At 47.2% G+C, this 24,769-nt stretch overlaps 2 protein-coding genes and 1 pseudogene across 2 annotated transcripts; 2 read left to right on the forward strand and 1 right to left on the reverse strand.

Annotated features, from left to right (window-relative positions):
* Positions 1–46: 46 nt before the first annotated feature.
* LOC117090660 (leukocyte receptor cluster member 1) lies at positions 47–5,557 on the forward strand. The gene is made up of 4 exons (XM_033223129.1): positions 47–458; positions 1,573–1,752; positions 3,042–3,304; positions 4,140–5,557. Exons 1-4 carry the CDS (start codon positions 327–329, stop codon positions 4,354–4,356), a joined length of 792 nt encoding a protein of 263 aa, XP_033079020.1. The 5' UTR covers positions 47–326; the 3' UTR covers positions 4,357–5,557.
* LOC117090668 (CCR4-NOT transcription complex subunit 3-like) lies at positions 4,397–7,759 on the reverse strand. The gene is made up of 4 exons (XM_033223144.1): positions 7,533–7,759; positions 7,102–7,231; positions 6,246–6,371; positions 4,397–4,766 (listed from the first exon to the last, which is right to left on the reverse strand). The coding sequence occupies exons 1-4, from the start codon at positions 7,757–7,759 to the stop codon at positions 4,668–4,670; spliced, it is 582 nt and encodes a 193-aa protein (XP_033079035.1). The 3' UTR covers positions 4,397–4,667.
* Positions 7,760–14,659: 6,900 nt separating this feature from the next.
* On the forward strand, positions 14,660–16,776 carry LOC117090652 (annotated as a pseudogene).
* The last annotated feature ends 7,993 nt before the right edge of the window (positions 16,777–24,769 follow it).

Raw genomic sequence — 24,769 nt, forward strand, 5'->3', positions numbered from 1 at the left:
TGCGGAGCGCTCTTCCGCAAGGAGACTTGACGGTCATGTCGACCAATCGATGGCCGCATCTGGTAGCATCAGGGGCGGGCCAACTTATGATTGGTTCAGATCTGTGCTAAAAGGCGGTTGCTAGGGGATACCACGAGCCAAACGCCTAACATTCGCTGTGAAAAGGACATCTCAGCCAATCACCTGTCGTTACAGGCCAGGGGGCCGTACCAACTAATTCGGAACCAATCTGTGGTCGAAGTAGGGACAAGAGGAAGGGGGGCATCCTCTCGCCAATCGGAAGTGCAAAGAGGCAGGCGTGCCAGTCCCTGGACAGCTACGACGCCATGAATATCTTGCCCAAGAAGAGCTGGCACGTCCGGAACAAGGACAATGTCGCCCGCGTGCGGCGTGACGAGGCCCAGGCCCGGGAGGAGGAGAAGGAGCGTGAGCGGAGGGTGCTGCTGGCTCAGCAAGAGGTAAGTTCAGAGGCCGGCCGGGCGGACCTCCGGAGCCCAGCGCGCACGCGCCGCGGTTGGGGGCCGGAAGCGGCGGCGTTGCGCAGGCTCAGTGTGCCCCGTGTGAAATTCGGGACCGGGCGCCGATCCCGTTTTCGAGGACGTTGCTCTGCAAACCTTGTGCCCACTTCCACGAAACCTCCCTTGATCTCGCCTTCGTCTTAGTTTCCCCCCACCGATGTATTTCACATGGCTGGAACAGTGTCTAGCACAAGAGAGAAGCTTAAAACCATTTAACGAATACATGAGCGCTTGGACAGTTCAAGGAAAATCGGATCACTTTTTAGTTTGCCTGCACAGCCTATTTATTGAGCACCTATTGTATGCTAACTACATGCAGAGCGCCTGACTTGCGGAATCCCCAATAGGCACCGTTCGTTCTTAGAGGGGCACTGTCATCTCCGTTGCACGAAGTGAGATGGCTTCAGTGAGGGGAAGGCACATTTAAGGAGAGGGGGACGGCCAGGCTCCACGCCATCCGGCGAGCCCTTTCCTGCACCGCCCCCTAGACACATACACACAAACATGGGCTTTCTGTATGGCTCCTTAAATCTGTTTGGTGTACACCCAACTTTCAGTTCCTTAGCTAGTCTGATCCTCCACAGTGGGTGGGAGGCAGTCTGGGGTTTTAGAATCTCAGTAGGCTGCTGAGCGCTGTGTGAAATTCGCGTCCTGAAGGCGGGGGACAGGGCTTTAGCAGTCGACTTGGGGTAGTGACTTGGAGCCATGGCTAGAATTCAGATCGTGTGGCCTAATGCAGTTTGGTCTACCATTATGGCTGCTTTAATTGTCTCACTTGAGGTTAGGAACCCCTTTGGTTTAGGCCAGGGACCTCCTCCCAGCCATCCTTGATGACCCGTGGTTTACGATTTGAAAGGCAGTTTACAAAACCCAGGCATTGCCTCATCTGCCTACCCTCAACCCCAGCTAGGACAGGTGCCTCTTTTAGGCGCCCAGTGCTCCCTTTCTTATAACCCCAGCACCCTGGACTGCCATTTTCTGTGGTGGGCACCAGACTCACAGTTCTTGAATTACCTCTAGGTTCTGAATGCCCTGCCTATAACTTTCTCCCCAGGCCCGTACAGATTTCCTACGAAAGAAAGCCAGACATCAGAACTCACTGCCTGAGCTTGAAGCAGCAGAGGCGGAAGCCCCAAGTTCTGGCCCTGTGGACCTGTTTCGGGAGCTGCTGGAGGAAGGGAAAGGAGTGATCAGAGGCAATAAAGAGTACGAGGAAGAAAAGCGACAGGAGAAAGTAAGCTGGCCTCACGCACTTCATTAGAGGAGCCCTGAATCGAGTTGGCGGCAGAGGGCACTTTAGCCACTGCTTGTGATCAAGGTCAAACGAGAGCGCACACACAGAATTTAGAACCATACCAAAGCATGACACTTAAGAAGTGTTGGCTGTTGCCATCTGGGCGCCCACAGGGCTTGGAGGTAGATGCTAGAGGTCCCAAGCTGCTAGACAAACTGCTCAGTTCTCCAAACTGGAAGGGTCTGAAACCTGATGGGCTTTTTAAAATGTAAATCAGCCAGCTGTGGCTCATGCCTATAATCCCAGCACTTTGGGAGGCTGAGGCGGGTGGATCACCTGAGGTCAGGAGTTCAAGACCAGCCTGGTCAACATGATATCTCTAAAAATACAATAAAATAAGCCAAGTGTGGTGGTGCACGCCTGTAATCCCAACTACTTGGAGGCTGAAGCAGGAGAATCGCTTGACCTGGGAGGTGGAAGTTGCAGTGAGCTGAGATTGCGATTGCGCCACTGCACTCCGGCCCGGGTGACAGAGCGAGACCCCATCTCAAAAAAAAACAAAAAAAAAAAAAAAAAAAAAACCGAATCAGTCGCCTCTTGCTTTTTGGCTAAGATCAAGTGTAAAAAGTACATCAGTGGTCGTGCACGGTGGCTCACACCTGTAATCCCAGATCATTGGGAGGCCAAGGTGGATGGATCACCTGAGGTCAGGAGTTCAAGACCAGCCTGGCCAAACATGGCAAAACCCCGTCTCTACTAAAAATACAAAAATTTTTAGTAGAGACGGGCATGGTGGTGCGTGCCTGTAATCCCAGCTACTAAGGGGGCTGAGGCAGGAGGATTGCTTGAACCTGGGAGGCAGAGGTTGCAGTGAGCCGAGATGGTGCCACTGCACTCGAGCCTGGGCAACAGAGCGAGACGGCATCTCAAAAAAAACAGGTACATCAGCTCGTCACTCAACTGCTGTCTCTGGACTTGCTGACCCCACCCATGGCTCCTCTGCTTTGCTTGATCCCTTCAGGCTTCTCTTCGAGTCTCTCTGCAAAGATGCCTGCCTCTGAACACTCAAGTGGCTCCACTTGTCCCCTCCTTCCCCTGCTGTTACTGTACCTGCCACTATCCTCCCAGGGGGAACTTGGCCTCTGTTGGTGTCTTCCATCCCCAGCACCTGGTACAACTGGTTCATGACAAGCCTTAGGTACCTGTTTGCTTAGATTCCTATGTCAGGGAGATACACCTGACACCTTGAAAGATTATATCCCATCTCTTGTATTTCCTGGCCCCCTCAGGAGAGGCAAGAGAAAGCTCTGGGCATCCTGACATACCTGGGCCAGAGTGCAGCGGAGGCACAGACTCAACCCCCTTGGTACCAGCTACCCCCAGAGCGAGGGGGCCCCCCGCCTGGCCCAGCCCCAGATGAGAAGATCAAGAGCCGTCTGGACCCTCTGCGGGAGATGCAGAAGCATCTGGGGAAGAAGAGACGGCACAGCGGTGAAGGCAGTTGCAGCAGAAAGGAAAAGAAGGAGGGGTCTGAGAAGCAACGACCCAAGGAGTAAGAAGGAAGACCCCTCCTTGGTAGACCAGGGCCCAGACTTTCAGGGCTTGGCAGCAGCCCAGTATGGGCACTGCAGGGTCTCTGGTCAGGACAACCAGGGACTCGGTGAAGGGCTGGCTGGGTGAAGTGGTTCTCAACATGTGGTCCAGGAAGCTCTAGGGGTCCTGCCACCCTTTCCCGGGGTGCTGTGGTAATCAAGCCTATTTTCCTAACACTGTTGGCCTTTTTCACTCTCATTCTCAGGCACATAGTGCAGGTTTCCAGAGGCTGTGTGATGAGAAGACACCCTCGTTCTGATGGCTAATGGCACAGATGCTTGTGTCCAAACTTTCTTAGTTTTCACTTCTGATTTGCAGTATATTAAGAGAGAGAATCCATTTACACAAAAGCTCTTAGGGTCCTCAGCTTTAAAGCGTATAAAGGGGTCCTGAGACCAAACAGTTTGAGAGCTGCTGGGTTAAGACAGTAAAAGCAGGCTTGTCTCCAGGATGCTGTACCCCTGGTCTAGAGGGGGTACACTGCCTGTACTCTTTTCTCTAGAAAGGGAAACTGAGGCCCATAGAGGGCCAGGGGGCTGCTCATTGTGCTTTCTTGACCTGGAGGAGCATCAGAGTTTAAAGACTGGGGAGGACCAAAGTCCACAGAAGGGAAGGCCAGAGACGTGCCCATGGTGTCCCAGGACCAAGTGGCTTCTTCCAGAAGGCCTGAGAGCTGAGGCTGGGGCATACTGGATGCAGCAGGGCTTCCAGGCGGCAGCTCCCTCTATGGGAGAGGTTGGGGGAATGGCCTCCTAGGAGCTACCGGCTTTCTGACCTCACTCCTCTCCCTGCAGGCCTCCATCCCTGGACCAGCTTCGAGCTGAACGTCTTCGGAGGGAAGCAGCTGAGAGGGCTCGGGCAGAGGCCCTGCTGGCCCGGGTCCAAGGCCGGGCACTACAGGAGGGTCAGCCGGAAGAAGAGACAGATGACCGGAAGCGGCGGTACAACTCCCAATTCAACCCCCAGCTGGCCCGGCGCCCCCGCCAGCAGGACCCTCACTTTGCTCATTGACTCCTGAGGGGGGTACAGGAGAGGCCGCTGCTGCCAGCCGTCATATAAAACTATTTATTCATAAATATTTTCCAAAATGAAAATAGGTTTACCAAAAAATGTCCCTCACTGGGGAGGGGAGGAGGGGGCAGCCCTCGCCCCCGGGCCCCCAGGGTGGGGCTGAGAGGAAAACCTCCCGGCCCCTTCCCTGCTTCCTGGGAGAGGGGGATGCCCCGTGGCCTGGGGCCTCCCTCCAGTCTTCCAGGGCAGGGCCCTCACCTGGGCAGGGGGATCAGCATGCGGGGAAGGGGGTGGGTAGGGGAGGGCCGGTGTCACTGGAGGTCCCGGTCCTCCAGGTAGCGGTACTCAAAGGTGAAGCCTTCCTTCTTCCGCTGGCCCCACTTCTCGTAGTCAAAGTAGATGTAGGTGCCCTGGCCGGGGGAGAAGGCGGTCAGTGAGTGGACCAGGAGGTGGTCTGGGATCTGGGCCGGACCGACAGACAAAGGGGACAGTTCTCAGGGCTGTCGGTGTGTCAGGCACCGGGCCAACTGCCCTGCACGCACACTCTCATTCCACCCTCACAAGGTTCTTCTTGGGTAGGAAATGTTATCATGCCACTTCAGCGAGGAGGAAATGGAGGGGGCCGCAGAGGTTCCACCGAAGCCAGCTGCCAGAGCGGGGCCCCAGCCCCAGCCCCAGGTGTGAGTGCACAGCCTTCGTTTTCTCGAGGGCTGCGGCTTTTGAGCACCTCTCACGTGTGAGTACAGGATGCACAGCCTAGCATTTAATCTTCACAAAGACCTCCAGGCAGCGGGTACTGACACCCTTGTTCTAGAGAATGGAACAGGCTCAGAGTCTAAATCCAAGCACTCTGCAGGGACATTTTATTGGTGATGGCAGTGGTGTGGGAATTTCTGAATGACTGGATGGCCTGAAATGTACTAACTTGGAGGACGGTTTTGGGCCAAACCAGGAAAGGACAGGAGGTCTGTAGTCAATGTCTGAGGACACAGTGGGAGGGGAGCTAGGTTCTGAATCAATGTCTTAAATGCTTCCAAGATGGCAACCTGGGAGAACTAGGAGAGGACACTGAGTTCTCTGAGGACAAGGACCTTGTAATACTTCATCCCCATGAAGGGGCTCGGCTTCAGGGAAGTATTTGGTGGGATAAAAATGTCACTGTAGAACACACCAACTGAAAGTAATTTGGAAAAAAAAAAAATCCATGACACTGACTATGTAGCAGTTACCATTAAGTACTTACATGTTATTAACTCATTTAATCTTCATAACAACTGCATTAGGTAGGTCTTCTTCCCCCCATTTTTACAGATAAGGAAATTGAGACACAGAGGTTCGAGTGACTTGCCCAGAGTCATCCAGCTAGACTGGGCTCAAACCCAGGTAGGCTGGCTCCAGAGTGTTTGAAAGAAGCAGGAATTTCCCAGTATTAAAACTTGAGAAGCCCATTAAAAAAAAAGAGCTTCCCCACTGAGCCCCTGCCCTGCTGGGTGCTGGGACCTGGAGGTGAAATGGGGGCCATCGAGGTCCCTGGGCAGCAGAGCCCACAGCCTGGTACAGGGAAACATACCGGGAAAATCCCACACCCAAGCGAGTGTGCCCAGCACTGCAAGGGGGAGGCACCAGGCTGGGTGGCACCAGGAAGGTGTCTTTGAGGAAGGGACATTTGGGCTAAGACCCACAGGAGGCCTAGGAGCTGGCCAAGTGGAGGATGAGAGGGCAGTGTTCCAGGCTGAGCAGACAGCCCGAGGGAGGAGAACATGGTCAGGCTGAGGGACTGCCCCGGCTGAAAGGTGGAGGCGAGGGCGCAGAGGCCAGCAGGGGCTTCCTGGAGCCTGAGGACTCTATCCTAACCCTAGCAGCGGGAAGAGAGGGGGCGGGGCCCTCACCTGCTCAAACTGTTCAATGATGGTCTTGGGCTCCTCCTGCCTCTGGAACCACATCATGTACTTGGTGTGAAATCGCCATGACTGCTTCTTTAGGGCCTTGGCTGCCAGGTACTGTGCCTTAGTGCCCTGGGGGAGGAACAGTGGAGTGGGGGATCAGGGGGCCCCCAAACTGGGTGGGGAGCCAGGGGGACAGGGCAGGACATCAGGGCTGAACGCTGGCCCCCGCCACAGACCACAGTTGGGCTGGACAATCCTCTTGGAGATGGCTTTGGGGGCACAGAACATTCCAGTGCTGGTCAGGAGAAGGAAAATGAGACAGGAGGTGAAAATTGCTTTCAGAGAAGCTTTGAGAAGGAAGAAAAACTGATGTGTGATGAGAGCTGAGAGGGGAGGCAATTTAGAAAACTTCCCAAGTGGGGATGAGGGTAGAGGTCACTCATGACTCACTGGGGTTGGGAAGAGGTTGGACAGTTCCCCAGTGGCCTCCAGGGAGGCCTGAGAATGTGCCGAAGAGTGGAGTGGGGTCGGCCTAGACTGAGGGGCTGCTGGAGCAGGGCTGTAGGGGTGCCCCATGGGTTAGCCAGTAAGCTATTGGAAGCAGGGCTGGGGTGAGCCACAGTGGACCGGCCTCGCTCTTAACCCGAGCAGTTCTAACACCTTTGGGCTGGAAGCGGGAACAGGGACAGGTTGAATTGGTGGGGGGGTGGGGGGGGCGGGCCAGGACTGGGAATAGGGAGCGGGTACGGTCCCAGTGGTCGCAGTGGGGCACCCACCTCACCCCTCCAGCCGGAGGGGGGACGGTGGCGGTGGCGGCGAAGCCGGGGGGCCCGAGGCTGCCCCAGGGGCCCTGCTGTACCTCCAGATAGTAGAAGATGAAGAAGAGTGTCGGTCGATAGGCGCTGGTAGAACTCCACAGTGTCCGAGTGTGGGGGTGGCATCTGGTGGTGGTAGTGGGCGTGGGACAGGGGTTCCAGGGGAGGTACTGCCTGTGGGAGCAACAGGAAAGTCAGTGCCAGCTGCCTACTAGTCCTGCCCTGATCAAAAGGGTGCTCAGAACCGCATCCCCACGGGGGAAGTGGTACAGAAAGACCCAGGGCGGTGCTTACCTTCATTGGAGAGCCCAAGTCAGGGGCCTGGCACTCTACCCACAGCCTCACAGGTTTAGCCACTGCCTCCTTGCTAAGACTCAAGCCCCAGCCCACCCCCCTTCCCTATGGCCCTCACCAGATACGCTCAGAGTCAGAGGGGTGGGGCATGTGGTGCCAGGCAGCCTCTTCCATGGCCTACTGGTAGAGCTGCTCCTTGGTGAGGGGCACAGGGCCCAGCGGACAGACACCCAACGACAGAGGTATGTTCACCTCTGACAGCTGCAGGGGTGGTGAGCTGAGGCCGGAGGTGCTGATGTGCTGCTGCTCAGGATGATGTCTGTGGGTAGAGGTGGGGGTCTGGCCCCTCAGTGGTGAGGATGGGTCAGGGGCCAGCCCCTCCTCTTTGGCCCACTGCTTCTCCACCATCCTGTGTTCCTCACCTCGCTAAGTCAGGTGCAGCGTTGGCACAGGGTCCTCAATGCCAGAGGTGATGGCTGCCCGTTCCGCCATGGACTTCAAGGAGCTCAGTGTGGACCTGATCTAACTGCCTGGGCCTCCCAAAGTGCTGGGATTACAGGCGTGAGCCACCATGCCCAGCCTCCTTATTTTTTCTGACAGAGACCTTATGCTTTGAACATCAGTCTCCAGCTCTGTGGCATTCCTACATTTCTTCCCAGTTTATGACACATTTACAGTCTTACTTTCCTCCTCAATCTTTAGCAATGGAGGACTCTCCTCACGTCCCCATAGCAGAAACATCAATGGCAAAATATCCAGGTTGGGAATTCCTGTACCAGGAACAAATCACCTGTTCAGCAGTCTTTTCCAAATGAGGAGAATTCTAAAAAGGAATCTGGAGGAAACAACACCTTTCCCAAAATTTTCTTATCTGTGAGATTTCCTGAAAGATTTTTTTAAGTGTAAATGATGGTAAAAAGATGGCCCTGAAATGGCCCCAACCTTCTGGCACAGAAAGCTTTTCTTTGTAAAGCCTCCCTTTGAGCTCACAGCAGACTATTTACACTACAAAAATAGCATATGCTTGTTTACTGTAAAAACAGTCACAAAATACAATGCAAAAGGTGAAAGTCCCCACTTTCCTTTCCAACTCTCTAAAGGTAATTACTGTTAAAGGATTTTTAAGACAGTCTTCTATGCTTTTATAAGTCTATGTGTCTCTCTGCATGTAATGAGAGCATTTTTTAAAACAAGAATGAGATTAGCTGGGCTTGATAGTATGTCCCGGTAGTCCCAGCTATTCAGGAGGCTGAGGCAGGAGGATTGCTTGAGCCTAAGAGTTCAAGTTTAGCCTGGGCAATATAGTGAGACCCCCATCTCTAAAAAAATATGAAAAGAAAGATTATACCAGACATTGTTCTGTGATTTGTTTTATTCCTCATATCATACACTTGTGTATAGATATATTTCTTTCCATGTCAATACATACAATTATACTCCCTTCTATCAGTAGCTGAATAATTTTTCATTATGTGGACATACCACAATTATTGAACTTTCTACATTTACTAGGCTTTTGCATTATTAAAATGGCACAATATATTAAATATATTTATAATATATATATTATGTAAGAAATATTTTTAAAATATATTTTTTATTGTTACATTTCCCTGATCACTATTGAAGTTAAACATGAACATTTCCCCATACATTTATTAACCATTTGCATTTCTTCTATAATTGATTCTTTATTTTCTTTGCTTATTTTCAATTTTTAATTTATTTTTATTTTTTGAGACAGGGTCTTGCTCTGTTGCCCAGACTGGAGTGCAGTGGTCAGATCAGAGCTCACTGCAGCCTCGTCCTCCCAGGCTCAGGTGATCCTCTCACCTCAGCCTCACTTGGCTGGGTGTAGTCAGCTGGGGCTACAGATGCACACCACCACATTTGGCTAATTTTCGTATTTTTTGTAGAGATGGGGTTAGACTATGTGGCCCAGGGTGGTCTCGAACTCCTGGGCTCAAGTGATCCTCTTCCCTCAGCTTCCCAAATTGCTGGGGTTACAGGTGTGAGTCACCATGCCGGCTTCTTTGTCTGATTTTATATAAGGTTGTCATTTCATTGATTTGAACTTGCTTGAGTGTGTTTGCAGTGGTTTTCAATCGTGGCCACACACGAGAATCACCCAGGGAACTTTTAAATAACAGGCTCTACCCTGTGAAATACTGTGATTCCAATGGGCTGTGGTGATGTCCAGGTGTTGAGTTTTAGACTTTCTGGGTGAATCTTACGGGCAGTGAAGGTGGAGAGTCCCTAGTCCAGGTGATTTAGATAGCAGTGGGTGATTAGGTAGGATGGAATTCAGGGTCACAGGGAATAAGAAGTCAAGGAGCTAAGAGGCCAGGGTGTTGGAAGAATTGTGTATATGGCTGTATCAGTCTGCTTGCACTGCCATAAGAAAATACCACAGGTGGATTGGCTTCAACAACAAAGTTTATTTTCTTACAGTGTTGAAAACTAGAAAGTCCAAGATCAAAGTCTGGCTGTTTTCTTAGCTTGCAGCCAGACATTTCTCACTGTGTTCTCAAATGGCAGAGAAAGAGGGTGGTCTGGCCTCTCTTCATTATCTTCTGAGGACACTAATTCCATCTTTGGGGTCCCACCCTCATGACCTCATCTAAACCTAATTACCTCCCCAAAGCCCCATCTCCAAATACACACTGCTGCTTAGGGCTTCAACATAATACATTTTAGGGGGACACACACTTTCAGTCCATAACAGTGGTGTCTAGTACTTCATTAGTCGTCTTGTAATTTTGAGCTTATCATCTTTTTGTCTTGAGACTTCGTTTTGCTGTATTACTCTTTCTGCTATTGTGCTTTGTTCTCACCTCTATTCTGTATATTCACTCCACTTTCACTTGTTCCTCTTCACAGTCATATCAGAGTCACACATTCAGAGGGAAGCCCATTTGTTGGACCCCATTCATCAATGTTTACCCTCAAATGAGGAGTAGAAACCCACTTGGAGATTAATGGATAAAATGCTTTTATATTGCTTATTCTCAGGCACCCTCATTAGACCTGTACAGTACCCAATTTTTTGGAAAGTTTTTAGGAGGCTGGGTCAGGTAGGAACAACTAGTTTTGAAATAGAAATAGGTGTGCATGCCCTTGAAGCACAGGAAATCCTCAAATCTGACAAGTGATTTTGTAATTTGATCCAAAGTGCTCATAGGCTGAAGGCAAGGAGGACAAATGCAGGAAAATCAAAGAAAGATGTGGCATGCACCCTACAGAGAAAAGCAGAGGATCATTCTAGTCCAGCCTTTCCACCAACTTGCCAAGGGGACCTGGGCCAGCACTGGCCCACCCTGGACTCACTTTACCCTTTGGTAACAGAAGGGGTTGGAGGGGTTTCTGAGGTCTTTTCCAGCCCTACATGCCTTTAACAACATCAAACCCCAAACTCTGCATTTAGAATTTAATTGTCCTTGGATACAATACAGTATCCATGGGTATCTTCACTTTGGTTTATAAATCTTTTTTTAAAAGTAATTAAATCCTTAAGTCAGGAGAAAAGAATTGGGACAATTGGGTCTAAAGTGTGTAGCTTCCACATCTTTACATCTGCCTGTGGTCCTAGCCATGGAATATTTGCCAAACAGTAACCACTTCATTGAAGGGCGTTTTACCAGATAATGGTGTTTAAAGTGCAGTATAGTGGCTTTTGAACATGAATACTAAAACATTTAAAATAGGCACACATGACATACAGTTCTAGAAAATTTCAAGGAAAGGAGGATTCTATAGTACCAAAATTTATTTACCAATGCATTGCCTTCCTTGCTTCCTCCCTCCTTTCCTTTCACAAATATATCGGCATCTTCCACGTGCCAACCATCTTAGTTTGCCCGGGACTTTCCCGGCTTTAACACTGAAAGTCCTGGGTCCTGGGTACCCCTTAGTTCTCAAGTAAATGAGGACAGTTTTTCAGGCACTGTGCAAAGCACTGAGTCTAGAGCAGTAAACAAACAAAACCAAACAATTATAATGGCTTGTCTATCCCAGACAGTATTTTAAAGACAAAATTTATGAGTAACCTAATAAATCATCCTTTACTCTATCATGTATTTTTCCACAAAGAGCTCCTAAATTTGACTTCAAATACAAGTTCCCGGATTACCAAAAGGTAGTTCTATTGTATTTGAATAGGGTAAAATTAAAACACTGAGATTTAGGAAGTAATAATGAACAAAATGTGGAGTTGTCTCAGTACAGTGAACTGGCTAGTTCCCATATAAACTCAGTATCTATTCAACACTGTATTAATGACTTAAAGCTAGCTTCAAATCATTCTTTCACCATTTTCTTCAGCAATCAGTTTAATAGCCACGCAATTGAAATTGTCTGAACAAAATGCTATAAAGAACCTTTCACTGGCTGGGCGTGTGGCTCACACCTATAATCCCAGCACTTTGGGAGGCCGAGGTGGGTGGATCATGAGGTCAGGAGATCGAGGTCATCCTGGCTAACACAGTGAAACCCCATTTCTACTAAAAAAAAAAAAAAATACAACATTTAGCCTGGCGTGGTGGCGGGTGCCTGTAGTCCCAGCTACTCGGGAGGCTGAGGCAGGAGAATGGCATGAACCCAGGAAGTGGTGCTTACAGTGAGCCGAGATCACACCAGCCTGGGTGACAGAGTGAGACTCCGTCTCAAAAAAAAAAAAAAAAAAAGCTTTCACTAAAATATACATCCACATTTTAACTGTACAGCTCAATGATGTTTACATGGTAAAAACTGCACCATTTTGAAGTACTCATTTGTACACCATCTCACTGAACTTTCACAGCCATTCTGGAGATAGGCAACCAGATGGCCTTATTTACAGTTCAAAAACTGAAGCCCAGGCAAATTCAATGGCTTGTGCAGGATCACTCAGCTAGTAAGGGGCAGAGCTGAGATTTGAACCCTGGTCTCTGGGCTCTTACTGTCAACTCCTGGTCTCCATTTTCCATGCTGGGGTAATATGTAAATAGCAGAAAGAATAAGGAAGGAGGGAGAAAAGACAGAGAAACATTAACAAGTCACATTTCTGAGCGATAGGGCACTAAAGAGAATCGCTCTGCTTGTTTGCTTTCAGTCAAGAACAATGTTTACATATTCAGCACAATCAGACTTAACATTAAGACCTCTGTCATTAAATTTCATCATATTCTGTAAACAGTAATTTGTTCTCAAATATTCCCAGGGTGATGTAGACAGAACAAACAAGACAGAGTCCTTCTTCAGTGTTAAGACAATAGAGGACAAAGAAGATTAAGAATGCACAGTCTTTCTCCTGCGGACTTTGCAATTTGTAGGTGAGATAGTATGCAAATGGCTGCATTTCAAGAGTGATGTAGTGCCAGAAAGGAGAACGAAATTACCTCTAGAGAATACCATAGAGGAAGCCCTCATGGAGGTGAGGTAGCATGTGAGCTGGGCCTGACAGCCTTTTCATCTGAGAAGGCAGGGAATGGAGCTTCAGGCCACAGACCCTGAGTGGGTAAAGGCATGGGAATGGGGGTGAGGGTGGGGAAAGAAAGTAAAGGACATTTGTTACAGAACAGTGCCTTGTCAATTTAGCTGGGAAGTTGGGCTGAAGGAAGACCATGCTTTGGTTCCCTTAGCACATCAAATGCTTTCCTATCCATTCCAACTTGAGTTGTCGCTATACACACCTTTGTTTATGCAATCTACTTTCTCCCAAGAAGCTACCTGAAAGAACCATGGAATGATATATCTGGCAGTTTGAGAACAAAGGTAAACAAAGGGCAGACACAGCCTGAGTGAGCTGGTAATAACATCACAAATTAAAAAAAAAAAAAAGAACATTTTGCCAAGAACAGGTTAAATAAATTGTCCAAGGTCACATAGCTAGTAAGGGGAAGAGCCAGCCTATCCCTACAGCCTGTTCTCTTTCCAGTATCTATCCCATAATCTAGTATTTATTGGTTTTGTGGGGGTGTTACCTTTAAAAATTTTTTAGAACCAGGGGTATGTGTGCCTAAGTTTTAATAGAATAGGAAACCAGAACTGAAAGCTTAGGTCTGTGTTCATAATAACTCTAAGCTTCACGGGCACCTTCCCTGCTGTATCCTCAAGGTTTAATAAATGGTTGAATTACTGAATAATTCTAAGTTTTGGAAATGATTCTAAGTAGTAGGAACACAGGGGCTCTAGTCCTTTCCTGACTCTTGAGGCTGGTGAGAACTTTCTGGTTAGATTATAACACATTCCATTATACCTTTCCCTCCTATCTTCACTCAGTGGTTCACAGGCTTTCCATGATAAAACGAGTGTTTTTGGAACATAAAAAAGCATGTGCCAGCTGGATGGAGTGACTTATGCCTGTAACCTCAGCATGTCAGGAGGCCAAGGTGGGAGAATTGCTTGGGCTCAGGAGTTCAAGACCAGCTTGGGCAACGTAGCGAGACCTTATCTCTACAAAAATATTTGAAAATTAGCAGGGCATGGTGGCACGTCCCTGTGGCCCCAGTTTTTCAGGAGGCTGAGGTGAGAGGATTGCCTCAGCCTGACAGGTTGGAGATTGAGGCTGTAATGAGCTGTAATTATGCCACTGCATTCCAGCCTGGGGGACAAAGTGAGATCCCATCTTAAAAAAAAAAAAAAAGCATGTACACCACACAGATAGACATTCACACACTCTGTCACATAAGCCAAGACTGGAGAGGCTGGGGTCACTGCTTAGTGGTAGTCTACAGAGGATTTTTTTTTTTTTGAGACGAAGTCTCACTCTTGTTCCCCAAGCTGGAGTGCGATGGCACGATCTCAGCTCACTGTAACTTCCGCCTCCTGGGTTCAAGCAATTCTCCTGCCTCGGCCCCCTGAGTAGCTGGAATTACGGGCACCTGCCACCACGCCCGGCTAATTTTTGTTTTTTCAGTAGAGATGGGGCTTCACCACGTTGGCCAGGCTGGTCTCGAACCCCTGACCTCAGGCGATCCACCCACCTCGGCCTCCCAAAGTGCTGGGATTGCAGGCATGAGCCACCGCACCCGGCCTACACAGGATTTTTGACTGCCCAGCAGGGATGTCTGATTGGGATTTCTGAACATACTAGCTCCAATCAGAGAGCCTGATCTGCATGGTGACAAGGGCTGATTGCTCACTCGCGAGAGCCAGCAGCTGTTCTGGGTTCCACTCAGGGGCATATAGGATCAAGACTCTAATTCATGCCCCACAGGAACCGATTCCTCACATTAGTCTCTCCAGACTCAAGAAAATGCCCCCTGGCCCCCAAACTCAATTTAAAAATAGTCCAAAATATCTCTCGACTTCGGCTGAGCACCAAGCAAGATGGCAGCTTCCGAGATCGTTAGGCTATGGTTTCAATCTGATTATCCACCGACAGTTACCCCGCACTGTACGGCCTTCTGGCTTCTGGTCGACTTGAACAGATGCCGAGTCATCACAGATCTCATTAGTCTCATCCACCAGCGCTTCGGCTTCAGTTCTGGGGCCCTCCTAAGCCTCTACCTAGTGGGGGGCCTCCTGCCCGCCACCGAAGAGCGCGCGCCTGGTGAGAGACAACGACTACCTCAGCTTTAAATTAGAAGAGAGAGAAGCCGCTGAGAATCCTGTAGTCATCAGTAATGGGACAGTAATTTATCTCTTAGAAAAGCAAAGAAGGGGCATTTCAGTTAGAGGAGGATGAAGAAACTGAACCAGATTACAAATATTCAAAGGAGCATTGGAAGAGGCAAGAAAACTATAACAATAATGAGAAGTTCTTGGATCTGGAACCAGAAGCTGTCACAGATCAGACTGTCAGCAAAAAAAAAAAAAGAAAGAAAGAAAGAAAGAAAGAAAGAAAAAAGAAAACAACCTGTGGCACCGTGGGTGATGATAACGAAGAGACCAAAAGAAAATCCCCAAAGAAAAAGGAGAAATGTGAATATAAAAAAAAGGCCAAGAATCCCAAGTCTCCTAAAATATAGGCAGTAAAAGACTGGGCCAATCAGAGATGTAGTTCTCCAAAAAGTTCTGCTAGAAACAGCCTTGTTAAAGCCAAAAGGAAAGGTATTGTAAGCATTTGCCCAAACGAGAGTCCCAGTTCCCCCTCGAAGTCTGAGTCTTGTGATGAATTTATAGTGATGGTCCCAGCAAAGTCACTTTGGAGGCCAGAAATTCCTCAGAGAAATTACCAACTGAGTTATCAAAGGAAGGACCCTCTACCAAAAATACAACTGCAGACAAACTGGTATAAAACCTGGCTTTAGGCCGGGCACGCCTGTAATCCCAGCACTTTGGGAGGCCAAGGCGGGCGGATCACGAGGTCAGGAAATCGAGACCATCCTGGTGAACACGATGAAACCCCGTCTCTACTAAAAATACAAAAAAAAAAAAATTAGCTGGGCGTGGTGGTAGGTGCCTGTAGTCCCAGCTGCTCAGGAGGCTGAGGCAGGAAAATGGCGTGAGCCCAGGAGGCGGAGGTTGCAGTGAGCCGAGATCGCGCCACTGCACTCCAACCTGGGCGACAAAGCGAGACTCCATCTCAAAAAAAAAAAAAAAAAAAAAAAAAAACCTGGCTTTAGCCATACCCCCAGCAAGGGCAAGACCTCTGGAACAACACCTTCTAGTTCAGACTCTAGTTCAGAGTCAGATGACCAATGCTTGATGTCATCGAGCACCCCGGAGTGTGCTGTGGATTTCTTAAAGACAATAGGCCTTTTTGCAGGAAGAGGTTGTCCAGTCCCAGGGCTGTCATCACAGACTGCAGGTGCTCCTGGATGGAGGCGTTCTGGCTCAAATGGTGGCAGACAGGCTCCTGGTCCTTCTCCCAGTGTGTCTCTCCCCACTAGTTTAGGAAGAGGATGGGGTAGAGGAGAGAACCTTTTTTTTGGAAGATAGCTAAGGGACGGGGCATGCTGGGGAGAGGTTGAGGATGAGGGCATCCTGTTTCTTGTGTTGAAAATAGAAACACTGACAACCAGAGGTGACAGCAATTAAATGACGTGATAACAAATTCATCTACTATTATCCAGAATCTGGTAGAGACACACAAGAAGGACTATAGTCTGTTACCACTGTTAGCAGCTGCCCCTCAAGTTGGAGAAAAGATTGCATTTAAGCTTTTGGAACTAACATCCAGTTACCCTCCTGATGTCTCTGATTACAAGGAAGGAAGAATATTAAGTCACAATCCAGAGACCCAGCAAGTAGATATAGAAATTCTTTCATCCTTACCTGCCTTGAGAGAACCTGGGAAATTTGATTTGGTTTATCACAATGAAAATGGAAACGAGGTAGTGGAGTACACTGTGACACAGGAGAGCAAGATCACTGTATTTTGGAGAGAGCTAATTGACCCAAGACTGATTATTGAATCTCCAAGTAACACATCGAGTACAGAACCTGCCTGAGTATGACCTCTCCACCTTATAGTTTATGAATGTCTTGTTTGTGAAAATGACTATAACCCAAACTTTTTTTAAAAGAGGATTTGGAAGTTGTATGAAATTTTTTTTTGTTATCTTCACTTTACTGCATAGGAAACAATCTACCTCATCATTTAAAATGACATAGGTGTTGGTTTGTAGATGTTTGGTTTTTTGTCAGGTTTAATTTCAGTTAACAAAATGTAAAACATGACATTCCCTGCAGACATTGTTGTATCCAGTATGGTTTCTTCTCTGTTTTAAATGTTTTTGGCCATCAAGTAGCAGTCATCAGTAGGAGTTTATAATACCAAGAATGTGCTGCTATCTTGTCTCAATAAGTTTTAAGTAACATTTAAAAATATTAAAAGCATGTTACTTGACCTAATAGCATTTGAGTTGTTCCATTAAATGGAGCATCTTGTAAATTTCAAGTATTTTATACTTGCAACTGTTAAGAGTAAAAAGGTAGTTGGATTTGTTGCAGACAATGAGTTAAGGAATCCTTTCATGTTTCGCCCAACTTTAAAATTAAGGATTCTCAGGGCCCTGTGTAGAGTAGTGAAAATAAGATGTGTGTGTGTGTGTACACGCACGCGTGCGCATGTGTGTGTGTGTATGCCTGGAGGAGAATTGGTGTTCCACTTGGGTGAGAGGATTGGCTGTGAGCCTCAGACCAGGAAATGTGTCATCTTGCCAGGCACCTGGCTGAGTGCTGGAGTGAGGATCTTGAACAGAAACTTCCTTTTCTGTTATTATTCACTACAAAGCTAAAATGGCCAAATATATACTGTGAAAATTGGTTTCATTTAACAAAAAGATCAGATCCCTCCTTCAGCTGTACACATTTTTAAATAAAATCACATTGAACTAAAAAAAAGTCCAAAAAATACACTTCTTATTAGATGTATTTTTCTTTCACATCATCCTGCAATTTTAGTTCATGCACACAGCACAGCATAATTAAAACCAAATTCAGGCGTTGCCTGAAAGCCCCATTGCTCTGAGTCATCATCCCCCAGCTCAGCTAACAGACCTTCATCTGGTGAGGGGTTCACCGGGGAGAGTTGAGGCAGGAAGGCAGGAGGAAGCGTGGGTCTGGCTGGAGCCTCACAATCAAAGCCTGTGTTCAGTCCTACCTTCCCCTCTTTCCTCCTCCATCGTCCCTTTCTCTGGTTGGGACCCTCTTAAAGCAATCATGTCTTCTATGAAAGGCAAGGCCTATTGGGACATGAAGCAGCCATGGAAAGTCCTCTAGGCAAGACTTCCCAAAGATAGTTTTACCAAATTTGTAAATTAAGTTTAAAATTCAATCCTGTTTGCTGTGAAGTGGGGCTAATTAATTTCTGTAGAGACTGATGAACAGGAAGCACACTATTCACATTATTTAATCAACAATTAATTCACTAAGCTCAGATTCATTAGTTTCCTGGCATTCACCACCCTAAACAGTGTTGGGAAGGCATTTGTGGAAGGAGCCCGGCAATTTTAAGCCTCCTGGAGAACACCTTCAGCTTAGCTGCCTCCTTGCAGGTGACCGCACCCTCCCCTGGAGAGGACTCATCAGGGATTGTTTTGCAGCCCCAGGAGGCAGGCCTGGGTTGTGCCCCATTCCTCCCTGGGACGTTCTGGAACTTTGTGGCCTCCCTGGCAGGAAGAAGCCATGCTCTGGGTCCCACATTAATTGCTGTTTTACTAATGAGCTTCATAAATGCCCCAGGGCACTCCTGAGGACAGAAAACTGGAAGGAATGGAGCTCCAGCTCAGTCTACCCCAGCCCCTCCTACCCTCAGATTTCCTTCACACCAGAGGCCCTATATTCTAGGGCACAAGGTCCCCAGGTGAGAGCTGTTCATTGGTCGGTCAACAGGCACCTGATACAATTATGGTGCAGTCGGGGAAGGCTTTCTGGAGGAAGAACAATATAAATGTTTCATAAGAGCAGGGAGTCTCTTTTGTTACAGATGTATACCCAGCTCCTAGCACAGGTCCTGGCACAAAGTAGGTGGTCAATAAACCTGAGAGACAGGAAGAAAGAGGGAGAGAAGGAAGAAAGGAAGATGGTCAGAAGGAAAGGAAATGTAATGACTAAGCTGAAAACTGAGATGAGTATGAGCTACACCCAGATAGGGGAAATGGGGTGGAGGTGGCAGTTGGAGCCATGCTGTGCAGTTGTATAAGTTGTACACTACACATTTCTGAGGGCATCATATATTTATGTATATGTAAATAGGCCTAGAATTATGCAGCATGACATTTCCACAGCTGTACACAGCAGTCCTAGTAACAGGGCAACAAAGAGAGCATTTCAGGCTGAGGCCACAGCATGTGCAAAGTTTAGAAGTAAACAAGAAAAAGGAGAAGCATTGAGTAACTAGAAGAAGCTCAGATTAGCTAGAAATCCTGAGGGTGGAGACTGTATTTTCTATATCTCTGTGTCTTCCATGTGGTACCTCCCACATAGTGACAGGTTAGGGATGGTCCCTGAATCCAAGTGAACCTTGGGTGTTTTGCCAGTACAAAGGGAGCCCAGGCCTCCGTGCTGATGTGCAGCCCCATGCCATGCCCAGCCCCATCAGGGAGGTGCTCACTCTATCATGGGAGGCAGACCTCACTTCTAGTGTTGTGCAATGGTCATAGGGGGAGAAAGAGAACTTGCAATGGTGCCACATTTTCCTGTTTCCTCTTAGAATGGTGATTTAGGTAACTGTGAGTTTTTATGCACTGTCCTATCTTAGCGCGAGAATTATACAAGGCCATGAAAATCATGTTGACTATTACCTATTTTACTCTTAAAGAGAATGTGGCCCATAGAGGGGAAGAAAGTCACCCAATGCCACCCACCTAGTTAGTAAAGGAATCAGGGCCCCAAGCTTATCCTTTGGATGTTCCTGCACATCAAACGGCCTCAACAAACATTTCTGTATTCCAGTGCCTGCCTCCCCGTGTTGGTGCATGGTCTGCCTGAAAGTGGGCAAGGTATGGTAAGGGGTCAGGCTCAGCCAAATTCATAAATTAAGTTGAATTTGGCACGAAAGGAAAGGAAGATGCTCAACTTCCTGAGAAAGTAGCAAAGACCTTCTATTCTATGAGTTTATCTTCCGTCATATCACGTAAATGGGTTCTATCTAGTCTAAGCCCAGGGGTGCTGACTGTCCTTAAGCTCTGGGTTACACTGTGTGGCTCCATCCTCGTTATGTGGGCCCTTAGTATCTTCCCCAGCAAGCCTCTTGACCTGAAAGGGCAGATGCTATGCAGACTGGCTGGATGGGCATCACAGGAAAAAATAAGGTAAAACGATCTGGAGAAAGCCATGTCCAGCCTCCACACCCTCCAAGGAAGGCATACGTATCTTCTGCCTGCACACCTGGATGGGCAGACTCACAGCATACACACAGCTCTGTGACAATGGGCATCCTCATTTAGACTGAGGAGCCATAAGCAGCCCTTGCAAGCACTCACTTTCCCAAGCAAGCCACAGGCTTGTACACAGAGGTGCTCGGGTTGGTTCACCTGGCCCAGCTCCACCCTCGTGAAAGTGGAAAGGCCAAGGAGAAGCCCGACCGGGAGATTCTGGCTCTTATTCTTGGCAGTGGCCATACACTTGACATGCTCTCTGTTCATGAATTTCCTTTTTTGTCTGGGCATAGTAAACTATTGTGGCTAAGGCAAGCCTTGGCCCACGGGGCAGGCAAGTCAGAGCCCTTGGCAGCAGCCTCCCTCAGAAGCCCTGACTTGCTTGGACCCTGCATCACCGAGGAGTAACCACTCACACTTCATCTCTTGTGCTCTTTTCCCCAGGAGAGTTTTGCTCATTACTGCTTCCTCCTTTCCCCTAGGTATTGCCAGAAATGGGATGTTACTGAGTCTCCAGTATTTGAAACATTTTGCAAAAAAATGTTACATTTCTCCCTCCCTCACAACTGCAAACAGGAAGACAAGCTGTGTTTCAAAGTTGAATAAGCGAAAAACATGGTAGATTCAGTTTTTAGGGCGACATGGCCCTTCCTCCCAGTCTAAAAGAAATGATAGAAGATACATAAAAATAGGGTAAGTCTGGATTGGTACTGGTAGCTGGGTAAGGGACCCAGCAAATATCGGAATATTTCAAGGAAATTCTGTTAGGTTGAAAATAAATGGTACAAAATCAAAGGAGGATGCCCGCTTTCAACTTGTAACTCAGCTTCCTGAGAAAGTAACAAAGCCCCATTCTCTGAGTTTCTATTCTATCAAGTAACATAAACGGGTCCTATCAAAAGTTAGGTTTGAGGTATAGTTTTTTTTTTAGGGGGCAGGACTCTTAGACGGATTTACCCTTCTTCTAAAAAAGAAAAGTTCAATACCTTACATTTTCTGCAGGGCCCATGCCTCCATCGCCCTCAGCCATATGCACTGGCTGGATTTCCCTCCACCCCTCACCTCCCAGCTCCCGGGGTGGGCACTGGTTGTCTTCAGCTCCCTTTTCACTACGGGATTTAAAGCTGAGCTCCAGCAGCTGCCTTCTGACCCCGAGAACAAAGTCAACACATGGGAAGAACAGAGCTGTGCTGAGTACTAATAATATCATTTCACCCCCACATTAAGTTGCGCCTGACACTTAGCCCTAGCCCAGTCACATAAGCAAATTCCTTCTTTGCTTAATCCAACTTGAGTTGGGTTTTCTGTCACTTGTAACCAAGAGTTCCAACTGATTTGGTTAGGCAGAGTACATCAATAATATAGTCTAAAGGTAATCTTATTTCTCTAAGAATCTGCGGGCGTTGGATATTGATATGATTTAGCTTTGTGTCCCCATCCAAATCTCATCTTGAATTATAATCCCATAATCCCCACATGTCATGGGAGGGACCCCGTAGGAGGTCATTGAATCAAGGGGGCAGTTTCCCTGATGCTGTTCTCATGATAGTAACCGAGTTCTCATGAGATCCAATGGTTTTATAAGGGGCTTCCCCCTTCACTCGGCTCTCATTCTCTCTCTTGCTGTCCTGTGAAGAGGTGCCTTCTTCCCTCTCCTGCTGCCCTATGAAGAGATGCATTCTGCCATGACTGAAAGTCTCCTGAGGCCTCTCTAGCCATGCAGAACTGTGAGTCAATTAAACCTCTTTTCTTTATAAATTACCTGGGTTTGTCTCAGGCCTGTCCTTATAGCAGCATGAGAACAAACTAATACAAATATAACATTAATATTAACAACTGTGCTAACAATAACATTCTATCTTCACAAGATAGAACAACCAACAGAAGGGAAATCAATGAGCTGTACATAAATGGCACCTACATAAACAGAACTTCTTCATTCATGTGTGCTTTTAGTATTTTAATTTTCCCGAGACCAGATTACTGACCCTCAGGGCCTCAAAGACCAAAGGAAATAGGAGGCTGAAGGAATCGAAGGTGACATGAAGTGTTCCCCTGCCCCACTGCCAAGCCCACCCAATCTGAAGATGAACTTTTTGATTTCCAAATGGGCAGAAATACTCCATCTCCCACAAGACATTCTATGGCTATGTTAAGGAGAAAGAGGAAAAAAAATGAGAAAACTTCCTTTGCTCATTTGACAACATTCTCCCACTCTCTCATTGTGCACACCCACAGCCTCCTTCCAATTCCTTAGATTTGCTATGCTTTTCCCTTCACATCTATTTACCTTCATAGCACCACCTACTACCACAGGTCATAAAATGCTTGCCGATATGTTTATTTGTGGAATGTCAGACTCTTTTCTCAGCTGTAGGGTCTGCAAGGCAGCGGCCAGGTTGGTTTTGGCCCTTACTGTATACTCAGAGGGTGGCCTAACACCAAGTAAGTACTTGTTGAATACATGAATGAAGGAAGGTATGAATGAGCGCTCAGAGGGTGGCCTAACACCAAGTAAGTACTTGTTGAATACATGAATGAAGGAAGGTATGAATGAGCGCTCGTAACTCTCCTGGGTTGAGAGGGATCAAAGAGTGTTTCATCATACACGATTTTCGTCTGCAATGATTCTTTCTTCCAAAGTGTTTTATTTAATAAAAGGCTGTATTTTGTCAACTGATTCTGATCCTAGTTTTTTTTTAGAGTAGGGGGAGTAGGGGGAGACCAGTAGAGGAAGGAAGAGGGGACTTGGTACTACCTAGAAACTGGTTCTGTGCATTGATCTTTCTTTGGATGCAGGAGTGGGCTGCTTAGAGGAAGAAATGAACGCTGTGTTGATTCTACTGCTGGAAGGCAATTTAACAGCTGCTGCCAGGAGTCCTGAGGCAGTGGCATCTGGTTGATGGTCCAAATTCTGATTTGGGGTAAAAGAGCATGAATGTATCTATCTTGCTTAGAGTATTCCAGTTTTACCATTACCTGGAGACCGTGGAGAACTACAAGCGGAGTGGAATGTGAAGCAAGAAGGAAAAAAAAAGGCTCTTTTTTTTGTTTTAAATTTTGGTAGATTTATCTTCAACAAAAGGGGCACAGTTAAGTCAATGATGCCTCGTGCATTGGGGGAATATTATATATCCATTAAAATCATTTATATTAATATGACACAAGCTTATGCTATGGTATGACGTGCAGAATCTAAAATGAAATAAAACCAGAAAGACTCAGGACCCAAAGTTGTTGCTACAGAATATTAATAACTGGGTTGATAAGCTCCCTGCCTGGGGCCTGGCTTACCTCTGCAGCACCATCTCTTATCACTCCTCCTCCTGGAGGACCCTGCCCTCTGCCCTCCAGTCACCCCAAAGCCATGTTTCACTCACACCTTCCCCCCATTGTCACCCTTCCCATCTCCTGGACAATTTCTCTTGATTCTTTAGGTCTCAACTTAAATGTCTCTCCCTCTGGAAACACTTTCCTAAACCCAGAGTCCTTCGAAGTGCCCTAAGGTCAAGTCCCTCCTGCTTACTTTTTGTACTTCCAGGTACATGAAGTCATCACACTTAATACAAGGTCTCTAAGCTTGAAAGGAGGATGCAGTCATTCACTGCAGTGTCACTAGCACAGTGCCTGGCAAAGTCTCAGTTAGTAAGAATACAAACCTGAAGGAAATAGGCCAGAATGTTGCCAGTAGTTGCCTCTAAATGGGGCAACTCATGCAGATTTTTATTCCCTTTTTTCAAGTTTTCTGTATTTTCCAAGATTTCCACAATAATCATGTATTATATCATATTGTTATAATAGCAAATAATAACCCTTTAATTATCAAATATCTGGAGAAGGCATAAATATAGGCAACATCAAACATGTTTTCTATTTTAATAGAACAGTGGGATTTCACTTGCACTTTTTAGGTCTTTATCTGGGGCAAAACATACAAATGCATCTGAATGACAAACCCATGAGAGAGTGTGGTGAGACCAGCGAGCCATGCAGGGCCGTGTCCTGACATTATGCCAGTGAGCTGCATATACCAGGGAACTGCACCCTGTTAGGGACCAGGCTTTTCATCTCTCTATTTTCAGCAACTCTCCCAGGGCTGGAGCAGAGAAGGTGCCTACTTACTAAATGTTTGCTGAATTCCTTGATAGCGGTTTCAGAGAAGAAGCTAACTTAATTGATGAACAGAAAAGTGGAATGTATTTTGTGCCATTGTTCTGGAAATTTAGAGATGCACAGTAGGAAAAATTTCCCTCTGCCTCAGAATAGCACAATTGGAAGGTGTATATGTGTAGTTATACTCCATTTATCTAGAGATAAGGTTTAAAGTGACCTCAATTTTCCAGACTATGACTGAAAGCAGAAACAAGCCAAATAAATAAATAGGAGCAAGAGAGAAATAAAACAAAAAGAAGCCTGTGAGCATCCTGACAAGTTCACAAAGGCTGACAAGTTCATGACCTGGAAACCTCCAAGAGCTTTGCACAGCCTCCCTCAGAATATGTTTACAGGTACCTTGGACACAATTATAACAAGCACAGCCTTGATCCTAACCAGGGTCCCAAGTCTTCACATACTATGGGCATTTCCCAAGGGGGCACACTACCTTCCACGATGTAAAGGCACTGAGACTTTACTGATGGCACAACGTAAGCAACAAACGTCAAAGCTAGAA

The sequence above is a fragment of the Trachypithecus francoisi genome, unplaced genomic scaffold, assembly GCF_009764315.1.
Source record: "Trachypithecus francoisi isolate TF-2019V2 unplaced genomic scaffold, Tfra_2.0 Contig01068, whole genome shotgun sequence".
In the NCBI taxonomy this organism is placed as follows: domain Eukaryota; kingdom Metazoa; phylum Chordata; class Mammalia; order Primates; family Cercopithecidae; genus Trachypithecus; species Trachypithecus francoisi.